Here is a 17,500-nt window from a genome sequence, read left to right on the forward strand (position 1 = left end):
TATACTGAAGAGATTTTAGCTTCTTTATATTTGAATAATTACGACGGGAAGACCTAACTGGTGGTTACACCTTGAAAATGTCGACAAGAGGATGATGGGGAGGATAAAATTCTAAAAGAAGTGTGAAACAATCACTACATAACGATCATTATGACAAGTCTCACCTTAAGGGCAGCCCGTCGAGGCCCCTGACACAGCGCTGAGGCGCAGGTAGCAGATGGGCGGCAGCACGAAGGACATGAGGGCAACAGTGGAGCCGCCGATCAAGTCCAAGATCTTACTAAAGTCTGGAATGGTGAAGCCGACGAGGACCTCCATCACCATGATACTGCTTCGCACCACCACCCGCCTGACGCTGAAGGTGTCTGTGAAAGGGACAGTGAGGGTGTGTTAGGCATGCGGCGGACAGGCAGGATGGACTTACTTGTCTTTCTCTTCATGACATACGTTTCTTCATGTTCAGCTGTCCGCCTCAAAAGTACGTAATTCATAAATGGAATTATTACATTTGTGTAACATTGTTTTTTCCTCTAATGAAGTATTTCGAGGCGCTCTCTCTCTCTCTCTCTCTCTCTCTCTCTCTCTCTCTCTCTCTCCTCTCTCTCTCTCTCTCTCCTCTCTCTCTCTCACTCTCTCTCTCTCTCTCTCTCTCTCTCTCTCTCTCTCTCTCTCTCTCTCTCTCTCTCTCCTCTCTCTCTCTCTCTCTCCTGCCACACACGGACTGGACGTCCACCTTTCAGCAAGGCTTCTTGTGCAAGAAAATGTTACGAAAATCTGCAGAATTCAGCTGCACGTCCACACTCACACACGATCGCTGGCACGTTGACCTCATAAATTGTGAAGCTCGTTCTTTCTAGTGACAAAAGGTTGACCTGCATCTGACTTGCTTCCTCGTTTCAATTTCCAGAAGTTTTCGGGCAACACCTTCCGTTACTGACTATTGGAATGGCCTGTAATTATTGTTTTGCCTCGGATATTCCACAGCTCGACATGCTTCTCTGAAAAACACGCATGCTGCCAGATTAGTTCTTAACAGCCCCACCCCTTCACACGCTACACTCTCCCTTAACAGTTTTAGTACCTTATCCCCTTTACTCCTTCCACCACCTTTACCAAAAGTGCTTAGTCTGTTTCTCAGTGCGGCTTTTTTCATAGCCAAGAAGCCTAAACAAAACTATGACCATCGAACACGAATGATCGATAACACATCCTGAAAGTAGATACAATTTTTTGTTTATATGAAATGTTCACACCAAAATTATAAAAATTCGAAGTAAAGCACATCCGGCGTGTGGATTCGGTGCCTGGCTGTCCCTTTCTTGTTCCGAAACTGCACGCTTTCCATTACCACTGGTCATTGAGTAGCTCTTGTTGTTGTCGCATGATCACGCTTGTCACCTTCCCTCACCCTCTCACTGCTCACCGCTAGGCACGTTGAAGTAATTCTCAATGGCCTGGTTGATGGGGTTGATGACGATGGAGAAGGCAAAGAGGAAGTGGCATAGGAGGAACACTTGCGTCACTTTCACTGCCGGGCCGCTGACTGCCGATATGATATTCTCAGGGGTGCCGTTGGTGCCCAGAATCCCGTAGCAGATGGCGCAGAGAGGCAGGTAGATGGCAAGGAGCGCTGACGAAGGACGTGAGAAAAAAATAGCCATGTGTTATTATTCTTTGAGTTGTATTTAGAAGGAAAGATGAGGAAAGCGATGGTGTAGATGTGGGGATGTGGGGATGAGGTGAGGCGTCGTGTTGACGAGGGTAAATGAAGGGAGGTAATATCTGTGAAGAGGGAACTGAGTAACAAGGAAACATACTCGTGTGTATGATGAGGTGGACCTGGCTAGATTGCTATATACGTGAGGTAACGAGAATATTAGGGAGGATTTTTTTTTTTTTTTTATGTAGGCCAAGGGCAACAAAAATCCAATAAAGAAAAAAAAGCTCAGTGAGCTGCCAGTCCCAGAAAAGGGTTCAAAGCGGTAGTCAAAAATTGCAGGATAAGTGTCTTGAAACCTCCCTCTTGAAGGAATTCAAGTCATAGGAAGGTGGAAATACAGAAGCAGACAGGGAGTTCCAGAGTTTACCAGAGAAAGAGATGAACGATTGAGAATACTGGTTAACTCTGGCATTAGAGAGGTGGATAGAACAGGGGTGAGAGAAAGAAGAAAGTCTTGTGCAGCGAGGCGGCGGGAGGAGGGTAGACATGCAGTTAGCAAGGTCAGAAGAGCAGTTAGCATGAAAATAGCAGTAGAAGACAGATAGAGATGCAACATTGCGGCGATGAGAGAGAGGCTGAAGACAGTCAGTTAGAGGAGAGGAGTTGATGAGACGAAAAGCTTTTGATTCCACCCTGTCTAGAAGAGCGGTATGAGTGGAACCCCCCAAGACATGTGAAGCATACTCCATACATGGACGAATAAGGACCTTGTACAGAGTTAGCAGCTGAGGGGGTGAGAAAAACTGGCGGAGACGTCTCAGAACACCTAACTTCATAGAAGCTGTTTTAGCTAGAGATGAGATGTGAAGTTTCCAGTTCAGATTATAGATAATCTGAAGTAAGTGGGTCAGAGGGAGGTGTGGGTGTGTAGAGGCTGATGAAGAGGAGAGAGATAGAAGTGTTGTGATGAGCCTCGAGAGATACAGTTTACAGATGCAGTACTGGCGACACAATATGAGATTCTACGGTTTCTTTCTTTGCTACTACTACTACTACTACTACTACTACTACCCGTTCTTTATCATTCTAAACACCTTCCTCAACTTTACTTTCCCCTATTCCATTCTCTTCCACATCCTCCTCGACACTTTCCCATCAAGTACTCACAGAGGAAAGTTATCACGACACTCTCAGGGAACTGGGCGCGGTTCTTCATGTCGTTCTGTATGGTGGGGAAGATAGAGGAGCCACCGAGAGCGAAGAGGATGGAACTGAATCCCAGGAAGAAGGAGTTGAAAGTCGGGGCAGGGAATTCAGGCGGGTCATGTTCTCCCTTCTCTAACACCACCTCCACCACCACCACCAGGCAGGCAAGCAGTGTAGCGGTCATGGCGAACAGCGGCGCCCCCCTGTTTAGGAATAAATGAGTTAGGGATAAGGTGAAGAGGTAAGATAGGGCTGTGATCTCCTCCTGGAACATCATGGAAACACAGAGGCTCATCTAAAGATCAGCTAAGTTGTCTAAAGTTTAAAGTCATAGCCTGGGATTTGAACAACCTTCCGTGAACTCTTGGTCATCGTGGGTCTGACGCATTACCAGTTAGCCCAAGAGGATCATCAAGACTCAAGTAATAACAGCAACTTTAGCGAGGAATAGTTGATTACCGGACTCCGAACGGCTCTTAGTACTCTAGAAATCTGTAAACTGTAAAAATGATCGTTCTCATGATATCGTATAGAAACCTTCAATTGTAGAGAGAAAGATGAACCGACCCAGTGAAATCCAGTTATCTCCAAAATGCGTCGAGTAAAGAAAAACTGCCGATTTCTGAATTCCGGCACCCTACACCTACACACACACACACACACACACACACACACACACACACACACACACACACACACACACACACACACACACACACACACACACACACACACACACACACACATCGCCTCCTTCCTCATTAGGCGCCTGTCCAAAGCCAACCTGCCCTGCGTGACGCTCGCCAGTCCGTCATTTGTCATCCTTCAGTCACTCAACTCTTCCCCTTCCAGTGACTCTTCCTTTCCCTCCCTTCACATCTTCCTTTTTTTCTCCCCTTACCTATCTTCTCACTCTTTCCCTCTCGCCCTCCCTCCTCTCCTGTGCTTTCCCTCCGCTGCTCTCCCAGGCTCTCCCAGGGACCAGTAATTATGGAGTCTGCCACGATGGTTTGATCACTCACTTTATTGGTTCCTTGTAGTTGATTGTGACTTGAATGGGAAATCCAGAAGGAGGCGGCTGCGGCAGCGGAGGAGGAGAAGAAGAAGGAGGAGGAGGATCGTTCGGAGGAAGCAGATGATATATGAGTAGAATGAAGTAGGGAAGGATTGTGGAGGAAGCCGAAAAGAAAAGTGAAAAGTACTATATTGGAAATTAACGAAAACAGACGAAAATGAGTAGAGTCTGGTGGGGCGAAATGGATTAATTGACAGTATTGAGTAGCTGGAAGATAGACCCAAGATGAAGGGGAGGAGGAGGACGCACAGAAGCGACTTAATGTTATTGGGATGGAGAGTGACGAGGCGTGAGAGTAGGGCGGCCCAGGGGGAGGCGTAGGAGGAAGGAGGAAAGTGAAGGAGAGGCGAAGATTATAATAATAGGCTTACCAGAAATCTTTGGGGGTGCTGAACCAAGTGCTGGGACACAGGACCGCGCCCAGGATGAGAGTCCACGAACACTGGCTTAAGGAGGGGACCAAAGAACCCAGGAGGTCGTTAATAATCTGGGAAGAGACCATGAGGTACACTGTGGCCGCCCCGAATAGTGTGACTTCCATCGACACCTCGGCCACTATCCTGCAGAAGGTGTGAAGGCGGTTGAGCAGTGTGAGAACTCATGTGTTGCTTTAACGAGACATTGAGGTTATGGAACGTAGGATGAGGTGCGTGATACAGAGAGGCGGGACAGAACTACACCTGTACAAATCGGTGGCTTTGAACCATCAAGAAAAAGTAGATGGTTTGAATTATGAGGTCGAAACCAAGATTAGATAAACAGGTGAATTGCTGATAGTAAAAGGAAATCGGAAACTAATCCTGAGTATTCTGATGTGGACGTTTGGAAGGGACAAGACAGTTTATCACCAGATCTTAGGTGGGCGAGGTAGAGGCGTGGCTCGTGGGTAGAGAAAGTGCAGAGGTCGGACGTTGCCTCCAAGTTCAGCTGTATTACGTTCGAATCCTTGAAACTCTTTGAGACGCATGGCAATTTAAAAGGAAAAGTACAAAGTTTATAAAATGTTTTCTGTTTCTTCACGAAAATGATAACACCATCTCTCTATCGTACCATACATGACAAAGAGATGGTCCACAAATGGTACTATTTATCAACATCTACCCCTCCATTTTGCTGAAAGTTCTATTGCTTAATATCCTGCCACTTTAAAGTTCTTTAATCGATCCTCAACAGGAAGATTCATAAACATCTATCACTTCACAACCTTCTATCTGATCGCCAGTATGAAATCCGTCGAGGCCGCTCTACTGGTGATCTTCTGGCTTTCCTTACTGAATCTAGGTCATTCTCTTCTAATGATTTTGGCAAAACTTTCGCTGCTGATAGAGTCTGGTACAAAGTTTTGATTTCCAAAATATCCTTTCTCTGTAACTTCATCTCAAGTTTCCTTTCTGACCATTCTATTGCTGTTGTGGTAGACGGTCACTGCTCCTCTCCAAAGTCTTAATGGTGGTGTTCGTCAGGGTTCTGTCCTGCCATCCACGCTCTTTTTGTTGTTCAACAATGATCTTAACCAAACTTCTTGCCTTATCCACTCCTACGCTGATGATACCACCATGCACTTTTCCACGTCTTTTCATAGATGTCCAACCTTCCAGGAATTAAACACTTCACGCAGGGAAGCCACAAACGCATAACTTCTGATCTCTCTAAGATTTCGGACTGGGGCAGAGCAAACTTACTATCTATTGTTCAGTTCCTCAGAAACTCATTTCCTCCATCTATCGGTACAACCTTCCAGATAACTATCCCCTCTTTTTCAATAACACTCAACTGCCCCCTCTTCTACATTGAACATCCTCGGTCTCTCCTTTACTAATAATCTTAACTAGTAGCTTCAAATCTCATCTCTAGTTAAAACAGCTTCCATGAAGTTAGGTGTTCTGAGTCCTTTCCGCCAGTTTTCTCACCCCCCCCCCCCCCCGGCCAGATTGATATCTCTGTACCGGCTCCTTATCCGACCATGCATGGAGTACGCTTCACATGTAAGGGGGGGGATGGCGAGATTCTACTTATACCGCTCTTTTAGACAGGGTGGAATCGAAAGCATTTTCTCTTATATCCTCTTCTCTAACTAATTGTCTCCTGTCTCCCTCTCTCTCTCTCTCTCTCTCTCATTGTCGTAATGTTGCATCTCTTGCTATCTTCTACCGCTACTCTGGAACTCTGTGCCTGCTTCTGTATTTCCTCCTTCCTATGACTTGAACTCTTTCAAGGTTTGAAGACACTTGTCCTCCGTTTCTCGATAATCCTTCTGACCTCTTTGTCGAAAGTTTTTGTTGCCCATGGCCAGTGCCACTCTTACATAAAAAAGACTCGATAACGAACCGAAAAAGGGAATGTGAAGGGTATGGGCGTATAGGTGTGTTGACAGAGTTTCTGAAATTCATTTTTTTATTCATGGTGCGTTTCCTGATTGCGAGAGTGTTTGTGACTTGATTTGTCCTTTAGAGGAAAAATGCTGTAAAGTGCTAACAGCAGCCAAACCACTCGCGTCATGATACTCACTGTCCCGCCTTGCCGAGGGCGCGGCGTGCGATGGCCGGGTAGGGGCGACGGCAGGGCGCGCGGTACTCCGGCCAGCGCTCCTCCAGCAGCACCCAGCACAGCCCCAGCCGTGTGCCCGCGAACCCCACCGCCAGGCACAGCAACACTATCAGTGGCAACCCCCCCCACCCTGCAGGAGGTTGCAGAGTTAGGGAGCAACAGCAGAGTCTGTCTCATATTAATAGAAGTGTCATCTCCCACGTGCAAGTCAAAGGCAGAGGGTTGGAGATGCTCGTTAAAGGTAAGGAGGATGGAGGAAAGAGGAGGAAGGTTATATTCAGCCAGGAGATTATACTTAGCTAGAAGCGACTGAGATAAAGACCAGCCATCCAGAAACAGAATGTATCTTTATCCATATATATATTTTTTTAATGTGAAGGAGACTAGACAAGGACATAAATATGGGTAAAAAATTAAATTGAATTAATGATGCCTCTTCCAAAAGAAACTGTAGGATAAGAAACCAAACAGGTGGCCAGTATACTATTTATTTTCTTTTTTTTTTTCTTTTCAAGTGTCTTGCTATGAGCACTCGTCTTTTGAAACAGTTAATGTCGTAGGAAAGGGACCGTATATAAACAAGAAAAGATGTCTAGAGTTTACCAGTGAAAGGGATGAAAGAGTGAAGATACTGATTGACTCTTGCATTAGGGAGAAGGGCAGAATATAGACGAGAGTAAAAAGTTTTGTGTAGCGAAACCGTGGGGAGGGGAGGGCACGCAATGAGCATGTTGAGAAGAACAGTAACCATGGGAATGACAGCAGAAGATAGAAAGGAATACAATGCTGTAGTAGTGAGAGATTCAAGACACGTGGTGAGAGAAAAGGATTCGATGAGGCAAAAAAGTTTTTTACTTCACCCTATACATGCATGGATAAAATCTCTTTAATAGAGTTAGCAGCTGGAAAGATAAGGAGAGGGAGAGTTGAGCTGCAGCAACAGTAGTATAGTAGAAACGACAATAACAGCAGTAATATTAATTATAATAGTAACAGTAACAATGTCAACATCAATGTTCTCCTCAAATTAACATCACTGGGTCTCATCAACGTACCTACGTTGGCCACCGCCTTGGGCACGTTCAGGAGACCCGCGCCCGCCATCTCGGCCAGGAGGAACATGGTGGCGAGGCCCACCGAGAGGCCTTTGTGTGCACGCTTCTCGCTGTCCACACTGCACGTCTCATCTTTCTCGTCGTCCCTGAAGCAGCCATCCGCGGACTCAGCAAGCGTGGCTGGGGTCTCCGCCTTGCCGCTGCAATGTGAGTGTGAAGGGTTATGGGGAGGAAGACAATGAGCATTGCTGAAACGGGTAGGAGCTGGGGCGGTGTGAAGTGGAGGGTTGTGGGGAGGAGGTGGAATTATGTGAATTGGAGAATCGTAAGGAGGAGATGGAGTGGAGTAGAGTGGAGGGTTTTTGGAAAGAGTAATGAAGAATGTGCACTGGAATGAAAAAAAAAAAAAAAGGCGCTGGATGAGCGGTACCAACCTCTTGCATTTCGGGCATCCAGTTCGTGGCCTGGCCTGAGGCGGTTCAGGGTGGCCTGTCTGGCCGGGTTCTCCAATAGAATCTTTCTACGTGGTGCAGCATTCATCGTAATGTGGATAAGCTTTGCAAAGAGGAATATCGCAAGGAAGGCAGGAACTTACTTCTCATCATGCAGTAGAGAGAAACTTTGACTCATCTCTGTCGCCCATAATTAACAGTTGATTAAAGAAGCACATTAAATCATTACCGTATAAGAGGTAAGTTTGTAAACTTGAATCTAAGCGCCACTGTAAACAAATAATAAATTAATATGAAATAAAAAAACCAATACTATCCAAGGTTTCAAGCAATTCTCTACATTAACGGGCATCCGTTGGGTTTGCTCTCAGAACCAATCCTATCAGCTCACATTATTTGCGAATATTTCTTGAAAACACTCCATTTACATCCAGATATTGAAGGAAGAGCGCAGTAATGAGCCGTAGAGTGTACACGTGAAAATGCTCCCGAACTAATTCAGCGAAACGATCCCTTGCTTACCTGGCGCTAATGATCCGGCGATTAGGTAGGTGAGCGGGGCCGCGCGTGCAGAGGTGATGTGGTGTTCGGTGCGTGTAAAGTGCGAAATGAAGCAAGAGGAACATGTAGGAAGGCGAGAGGGAGAAAAATGGTCGGTGTTAGTGAGGAGGAAGGAGAGAGGAAATGATGGCTTAGCGTCACGCGAGGGGAAGAGAGGGGGAGAAGATGCAAGGCCAGAAAGGAAGTATTTCAGGATCAGAGGTGCAAGAGAGGGCCTGGAGGCTCTGTAGAGGGGAAAGGAGGTGTATGGGAAACAATCCGGTGAAGTTACTGTATATGCAGAATAGAAACACTCTGGATTACAAGGATCACGAGGAGGAAATAAAGAGTTGCGAAAAGGGAGGCCGTGGATAGAGAAATTGGATGCGTGAGAGAGAGAGAGAGAGAGAGAGAGAGAGAGAGAGAGAGAGAGCCCGTGACTTTACACAGCAGCTTACCACTTTTCTTCCTCATTTATAGCAAGCATTACAGAATTTCTCGTTGAACTTCACGGTCAATTAATCTTTCTTCATCCTTCCCCACCTCTTGCGTTGAGTGCTTTTTCCATCCCAGAGCTCCTTATTGTTCCGCCAGTCACGACAATATGGTTCTGCTCGCTGCCTTCAGACTTCAGACGCACAAAGACGCGGCAAGGAGAGAAACACAAGAATCGGTGGGGTTATTGTTGACTCCTGAAACTCTCGTGCTATTACGTTATTTTCTCGTCTTTTCTTCTTCATTTCTTGCTTCCTTTTAGTTCTTTTGTTACTAATGACTGTCTTCTTTTGTGCCGGAACGTACCATCAGTGAGAGAGAGAGAGAGAGAGAGAGAGAGAGGAGGAGGTGGAAGCACAGTAAACTACACAAGCAGATACGCGTGCGCACATCCACCCACCCACTCACCAACACACACACACAGACACACACACACACACACACACACACAGTTCTGCAGCAATATGAGCCTCATGATAAAAGACAAAAGCAAGGAAAATGACAGTAAGAAGTGAATAAGACGGCAAAGGCAAGTCTGTTTTTTTGTGGATGAAATAATACACACACACACACACACACACACACACACACACACACACACACACACACACACACACACACACACTCATTTTCAAGCTGATCAATGAGTGTGTGAATGGATGGGTAAATGAATGGATGGTTTTTCGAGTACCTGCAAAAATTATTCATTAAAAAGAAATATATAAAAGAAAACGTAGCAAACCAGGTGTTGTCTTTTTTCCTTACGTGTAAAAAGCCAGCTCACTTTTTAAATTCATGATCTACTCTCTTAATATTCGTCACCATTCCAAATATCTATCAATATCCTTGCAAAACGTAAAATTTCCTCTTTATTTAACCATTTCTTTCATCTTGATTCGGAGTTAACCTTCTCTTTTTCCGCCATCCTCTGCCATCCAATCACACTCTCTCTCTCCCTAGTCAAGTCAATCCGCTCTTCCACTCAGGCATCGCAATTCAACCTCCTTTGTGCCATCGCTTACCATGAAGCAGATCACTTACTTAGGTGATTGCGTCCATATGGGTGCTCTCTCTGTCTCTCTCTCTCTCTCTCTCTCTCTCTCTCTCTTAAAACTTCAGTGTCGTTAGTTTGATGGACAGTTAACTATTTCAACATATCCTGAGTCTTTATAATTACGTTCTTGATCTATAGCACACACAGATAATTCTTCTGCAACTCTTCTGTTTGGCGGTTTCGATGCTCGTCCCCTGTGTACGTTTCAAGTCCTCTACCCTCTCATGCAAAGCCACTGTCAAATCCGTCGCTATCCTGTCCCCCTATCTTTTTTAATTAACCCTTCTACTGCTATAGTCGCCCTTCATTAACCTCCCTAGCACTATGAAAATTGCTTACGTGGAGATGTAGGAGAGAGAAAAGAGGGAAAAAGTGAAGGTTAATTTTGCCTCTTTACGCTGCAGAAGTCTAGACGAGAGCTTAGGACAAAAATAGTGTCTAGAAAGTTATATGTATTGAATGGGAATGTTTTTCTAGCAGTGAAGGGGTTTCTAATAGGAATCCTAATCTTGAATCGTCCCGTCTTGTCGTTCTTTTCACTTGGCCTTGCATGTTCTTCCTGCCTCCAGTCTGTATTATCAAATGCTTCTCGTAATATTCGCTCCGCCTTTTCCAGAACGTCATTTTCTTGCGCTGAAGTAAAATTTCCTAAACTGACGTCAATCTTGCTGTTTATCCTTAAGTTGTTGAGTTCTTTGTTAACTGCGTGAGTGTGGAGTTGAGAGAGAGAGAGAGAGAGAGAGAGAGAGAGAGAGAGAGAGAGAGAGAGAGAGAGAGAGAGAGAGAGAGAGAGAGAGAGACTGGTATCGTGGGAAAATAAGGACGAGATGACAATAGCCACATGAATCTGAGCCACAAATAATGGAAGCCACTCGAGATAACCTTCTGGGGAGCCATTCAGAGATGCAGATAAGATATAGATAAGATACCTCACACCGCACTGCTGTACCCAAAGAGTGTGGCCCAGGGAACACTGAAGAGAATGAGATACAGAGTGACTTTTGGTGACTGTGCATGACATTGTTGTTGACTGTTTTTGTTCTTTTTTTTTTTTCTGTTTCGTGGTTCGGGGTACTTGCTCACATCATGCTGCCAGTGATGATTTTTTTTTTTTTTTCTACCTTTGACTTTTGTGAGTGTAATTCCTGATAAGTTGTGATGGTATGTGATGTGTTTGTTCACGTGGAGATAAAGAAAAATGAACGATGCACGTGTTTAACTGCTAAAATTAACGAATAAATAAATAGTTAGATAGAGACAAATGAATACATAAGTAAAAAAAATAAATGTTCAGTTAAAGAAAAAATGTTATTGTGATAGATTGTGATGTATTTGTTTACGTGTATTAGACAAATTTATCGACGAGGATGAGAGATTGGAATAGAAAAGCACGTTTCATATAGGGACTGCCACGTTGTAGACCTCCCTTATTTCCTTGTGTGTTGATGTTCTTATGTGCAAAAATATTACACGATATATTAAAGAAAATAAGTTTATCGGGTTAAGAGGGTGCTATATCGAAAGCTTAGAGAGAGTCACAAATGTCCTTAATCCAAGCTTTGTGAAGGTCAGGCGAGTCCTCAAACAAAAATTTAGTATAAGGATCAGGTCGGTAAATTAAAAGCTTTGAAAGTTAAAGAGAGCGCCATATCGAATTCTTAGTAGGATGAAGAGCGTACTAAATCGAAAGCTTTCCGAAAAAGAATGAGTCTTAAGTCTGTTTTATGCTGAGCTGCATCGCGATGGACAGTCACGGTGAAAGAAGAGTTAACATCTCACGACATCTTCATCAGTGTGAGCATCTTCCTTCACTCATTTCTCTGATCTGTTGACGGTCTCCTTATAAAACTTGACAACAGACGTATTTCAAGGTCAGAGAATTCACGAATGAAGGAAAATGGACAAGCCAGTAGGAATGAATACGGATACGGAAAATTTCTCGACTCCCAAGATTGCACTGAACTATAATTAAAGTTACCAATGTAGGCGGGCTCTTATCAAACTTCCAATAAAACTGTATCGGTTGAACCACCACTTCTCAAGACCAGTTTTATTTTCTTTTGAACTTGGAAGCCTCGACGAGAGCAACGACAGAGTAAGGAAGCTCTGGGGCGTGAGAAGCCAGGGTCAGGCATGCTTGCGGAGAAAGTAAGTACAGACTGCCATCTCTCTCTGTACAGCGGTGTATACAGGTGTCCTATTAAGTGATGTCACGAAGTCCACTGAATTTCATGTCTACAAATCGAACGGAAAATTATGTGTGGGCTCATTAGATGGTTCATATTGACATTTCCGAAAAAAAATAAATAAATAAAAGCTTCGTTTTATTTATTTATCTATTTTCTTATTAGCTTGAAACACTCTGCTCAATATGACATGGGTTCTTTAATCTCCTGCACATATCTGGCAGTTAAAAAGCTGAGAGGATTCGTGAATAAGAGTAATAATTCCACTCATCATGCATATTCGCCTCCGTGCGTGTGTCAAAGGGAAACATTCAGCATTCCAGCGCAGCAAACGAGAAATTATGCGACATCAAATTATCTTTCCGTCCCACCGTGATTTATTTTCTTGTTCCCGCCAGTCCTCGCTCATGTATTTGTTTGTATTTTTCCTAAAACACCATGTTGAAAACTTATTTGCATTTTTCATTTGACAATAGATGGAACGAGTCAAGATTTTTATTTTATTTTATTTTATTACTTTTTTTTATATCGATTAATGGAATTAAAAAAGAAATATATATATTCTCCATTTAATTTAGCTATTTTTTCTCTTGTATATTTGAAATGTTTTCTTTCCACGTTTGATGTTTCTCAGTTTATAAATTCTAGTTTATTTTTATTGAGTTATTAATTGTTATTATGGCTTTATGTGTCTTGGAGGCAATGTTCCGCTGTTCTTTCCCGTGCCCCATTCATCCACCGCCAAAAAAAATCCAACATTTTTATTTGTTCATCCATTCCCTCTTTTCCTTCCTGTTTTCTTCTCCCCCCATATCTCTCTTGCATCTCCTCCTCTTTCCATACCTCCCTTCCTCCCTCCCTCTTCCGCTTTTCCCATTTATCTCTCCATCTCTATTCGTATTCTCTTCATCCTTCTCTTTTGTCTCCTGTTCATCTTTCACTCTCTCCCTTCGACCATCCATCCAGCCTTCCTTCTCCCTTCCCTTCTCTCCTACTCTATTTCTCCCTCCCTTTTTTATCTTCTCTCTGTCTATCTGTCTCTTCTTCTCCCTTCCCTTATCGCTTTTCATTCTCCCTCCCTCCCTTCTCCCTGTCTTTCTCATCATCCATTCCCCTCTCTCTCTCTTCTTTTCTTTCCATCCACCTCTCTCATTTCCCTTTCCTTATCACCTTCCATCTCTCCCTTCCTTTCCTCTTCTCTCCTCTCGAATCCTTCATCTCTCCCTCTTTCTTCCCTTTTTTTCCATCCTTCCATCCCTTCAACCACCCTCCCTCCCTCTATTCTTTCCTCCCTATCCTTGAATCTCCCTTCATTTCCCCTTTCCTTTCTTTCCATCCCACCCTCCTTGTCTCTTCCCTTCCGTCCTCTATTTCCGTGCCTCCCGCCTATCCTACTCGCACCCAACACCCCTAAGCATGCATTCCATCACCTATAATCTTTACTAGCATCCCGTGACGGTGACGCGGTTCCTTTACTTCATTCTGTTACTTTTGCCTATGATGTGCAGAGGTATTTGCGTCACCTGAGCGTCGATTAAAATGTTGACGCACCTGCCACTCGACGCCGCGCATGAGAGCGTTCAAGTGTAATTTCAACGCACCACTAACAATGAAAAGTAAAAAGAAAAATAAACTTAAAATCCTAACCAATTAACAAACTAACAAACCAAACAATGAAACTCACAGGCAAGTCTAATAAAACCACTGGTTCCTGAACTTAAAACCTGCAATAAAAAGAAAAACAAACTAATAAATAAATTCAGAATATTTTTTTTTTTCCTGTTACAATACCGACTTGATGTTTTCATATTGTATTATCTCTTAATGCAATCAGGGACTGCCTTCACACAAACTCCGCTAGATGTCTCTCTCTTTACCTCCATAAGTCTTTCGTTGTTTACTTCTTTGTCCTTGCTTAGGTGGACGAAGGTGTAGCAGCAGGCAGGGGATACTGTGTGCTTGATTCTCTTAGCTTTTGAATTGTGGGATTATGAAAGGAGAAAATGTATAAGAAATGGTGTTATGTATTGCCCTTTGGTGTTATGAGATGTTACTATTGTATGTGTGTCTGTGTGGAAGCGTACACACACACACACACACACACACACATCCCTCATCTTAGCGACCCAATGCAGATGACCTTTAATTAAACACTCAAACTCAAATATGGTTAATGATGGCGTGCTAACACAACTCCTCTTCTCATGTACCTGTTGTGAAAGTGGGCCTGTAGAAAGAGACTATACAAAGTAAGCCTATACAAAATTAGGTAATGCAAAGAAAGTTTATACAAAGTGAGAGGAAGAGATGGGCGAAGATGATATATAAAGCAGAGGAGCAGGAAATAGGTCAAGGGGGAAAACAGACAGGTGTGTGATGGAAACAGCCCTCACACAATGCAAGGGCGTGCTGGTGTGGAGGCCCTGCGGCGCGGATAACCTGAGGGGCGCGGGATTAATTAAGGTGCTGCACAGGTGACGTGAGAGCGCGTGTTATGGGGAGAACTTGAGTGATTTACTAGTAACCCTTACCCTGATTTACTCTCTCTCTCTCTCTCTCTCTCTCTCTCTCTCTCTCTCTCTCTCTCTCTCTCTCTCTCTCTCTCTCTCTCTCTCTCTCTCTCTCTCTCGTGTTAGGTTATGTGTGGTTATGGGTTCATTAATCTTCATTCCTGTCACCGTTTTATACTTTTCTTCTTCGTTCTCCTATTCCTTTTCCTCCTCATTCATCCCCCCAATTCTCTCTCTCTCTCTCTCTCTCTCTCTCTCTCTCTCTCTCTCTCTCTCTCGCCCAGAAATCTAATTCTCCGCCCTCCCTACTTCCACACTCCCTTTACAACGGTGTTAGTGAGGGGCGTGGCGGGCCGTCGAGTTGCCTTGGGCGTCATGGCGGGACAGCGGATATAGACACGGCGGCAGCTGGAACCAGGCGCCAACACCACTTAACCCATTAACAATCCCCCGGGGCGCCGCACGTGTCAGGGAGTCGACCATAATGAACAAAGTTCCCTAGGGTGCCAGGCAGTGGGCAGGGCTGGGGGCAGATAGGGGCAGGGTGAGCAGTGGGCTTCCCCTCGGCAGCCCACAGAGAGAGCCATCGGTGTTACTCTCACCTCCGCCAGTGCCACCTTCTGTACTCATTGAATTTCTACAGCAAGTGGTGCAGTGTTCCCCTTCCCCTTCCCCTGCGCCGGTACCTTCCTCCCTGAATGATACGTGAGCAGAGTGTTGTTCTGGACGCCTCTCGCCCTCGCGCTGGTCTAAGCCTGGCACGAAAATAGGTGTGATTTTTCTTCGTTTTGAAATTATACTGAGAGAAAAGAAAACAGTATCAAGTTCTTGTCAATAGGAGAACTGTTCTTTTACAATGGATTTTTTTGTTGTGTTATCTAACGTCATTGGGATACAATTCCATATTTTGTTTCACCTTTTTTTTTTCGTATACATTGCTTGTTGTATACATCTCCTGTTTATCACGTGACAGGGCACAGATATCTATTTTCTGTTAGTGTTTACGCGTGGGTACATTTTGCGTTCTTCAGATCAGGATCAAAAGATTAATATCTTCTGGCCCTGGTTTTGATATGAGTGTTCTCGCCTATCATACGGAGGGGTATCGAATCCCACTCAAGTCGCTGACGATGTTCACTTATTCACTGACACTGAGCGGTTACTGTGGCACCGAGCGAGGGGATGCGGTGTGTGTGTGTGTGTGTGTGTGTGTGTGTGTGTGTGTGTGTGTGTGTGTGTGTGAGGCTCCAGATGTGCTCGTTCTGTGTGAATTCTACGCTCTTTCATGGCGGATGACAGCTGATGGTCAAGACTATAGTGAAATAAAGACACACACACACACACACACACACACACACACACACACACACACACACACACACACACACACACACACACACACACACACACACACACACACACACACACACACAGTCTGCACTAGAAGAAGACACTCACATTCTTCCGTCCGATTGGCGACTCAAACGCTGAATCTTTCGGTCGTGAATCCCTTAATTATATTTTCATTGATTAATTCATTCATTAACTCACTTCATTTTCTACATTCAGTTATATATGCGCAGTGATGCTCCACATTGCCGTAACCTCTGTTGGTGCTCGCAAGTGGCATGTCAATAGTGGTGTTGATAGTGGTGTTTATTTCTAGGTTTTCTTCCTTGCTCCATTTGGCCAGAGTAGCAGCCAGCATTAGGGTCAGTGGTGGCTTTCTGAACCCCGTGGTGGCTGGGCGGGCTGACCACCACACCCCTCTTGCTTTAATTTAATTTAATTTTATTTATTTGTTTATTTACTTTTTTTTATTTATTTATTCTTTATTTATTTATTTATTTTATTTTATTTTATTTTTGTGTATTGTATGATTCTCATGTTCTATTTGTGTTTTGTGTTCAATGTAAGAGCGATTATTCTTAGTTACTGGAATTATGATGAATACCTGTGTTTCGTGATCAATAAAATATCTATCTATCTATCTATCTATTCATCTATATATCAGTCAATCTATCTGTGAGGACGGGTTTTCGCTATGAATGTAGGCGTGCCTCCCACTCACGCCCATGAGTGATCGATGGCACCCCAGTCCCGGACTGTCACAAATCTCTTTAATATTTACATTTCATTAATTATCGAGTTCCCTTTGTTTTCACTCATTATGATTTGTGTTCACCTGCTGCGCTCAAAATTCCAGGATAATATTATGTAATGGTCGGAATGGAACCAATAGAACGTGTCTTTTTCTTTTTTTTTCATCTTATGTTTGCATGCATAGTGTTGCATATTCAGTTAAAAACGCTTATGTGTGTGAGTACAATGCATGATGTCCTCAGTTTTTCTTTGTTTCCTGCCCGCTCTTGGTTCCAGCCAAACTCAAATCAGTATTTTTTAGTAGTTACTGGGAAAGACTAAAGGCGGCGGAGCAAAAGGTACGAAGCTTTGGTTGCGATGTTAAAGATTTTGTGTTTCAACTATTAAGGAAGTTTCTCTCTACTTTTTCTCCTACATTCCATTTTTTTCTTGTTTTTAGTTTCTTTTTTCTTTTCTTGATTTCCATCTCATTCTTTCTCATTCTTTTCTTTTTTTCTGTCTTTTCCTTTTTCTTTCTTGTTCCTTTCTTTTACCTAATTTCAGTGTTTTCCATTTCCTTCCTTCCTTGTTTTCCGTCTCAACATTCCTTGTTTTCTCGACTCACCTTGGTTCCTTCA

At 43.8% G+C, this 17,500-nt stretch overlaps 2 protein-coding genes across 5 annotated transcripts in view; one reads left to right on the forward strand and one right to left on the reverse strand.

The window, feature by feature from the left end:
• Window positions 1-17,500, forward strand: part of LOC135101983 (uncharacterized) — a 64,775-nt gene that overhangs the window by 1,278 nt on the left and 45,997 nt on the right. The window lies entirely within an intron of this gene.
• The window catches only part of LOC135101984 (uncharacterized), a 22,250-nt gene that overhangs the window by 569 nt on the left and 4,181 nt on the right, over window positions 1-17,500 (reverse strand). For all 3 annotated transcript variants that reach the window (XM_064006549.1, XM_064006550.1, XM_064006551.1), the window contains exons 3-8: window positions 7,544-7,743; window positions 6,450-6,618; window positions 4,313-4,501; window positions 2,828-3,069; window positions 1,424-1,630; window positions 165-365 (exon numbers count right to left, since the gene is read on the reverse strand). In XM_064006549.1, the coding sequence (XP_063862619.1) occupies window positions 166-365; window positions 1,424-1,630; window positions 2,828-3,069; window positions 4,313-4,501; window positions 6,450-6,618; window positions 7,544-7,743 (1,207 nt within the window). In that variant the 3' untranslated portion in view covers window position 165. The remainder of the gene's footprint in view (window positions 1-164; window positions 366-1,423; window positions 1,631-2,827; window positions 3,070-4,312; window positions 4,502-6,449; window positions 6,619-7,543; window positions 7,744-17,500) is intronic.

Source organism: Scylla paramamosain, chromosome 7 (genome assembly GCF_035594125.1).
Source record: "Scylla paramamosain isolate STU-SP2022 chromosome 7, ASM3559412v1, whole genome shotgun sequence".
Classification (NCBI taxonomy): Eukaryota; Metazoa; Arthropoda; class Malacostraca; order Decapoda; family Portunidae; genus Scylla; species Scylla paramamosain.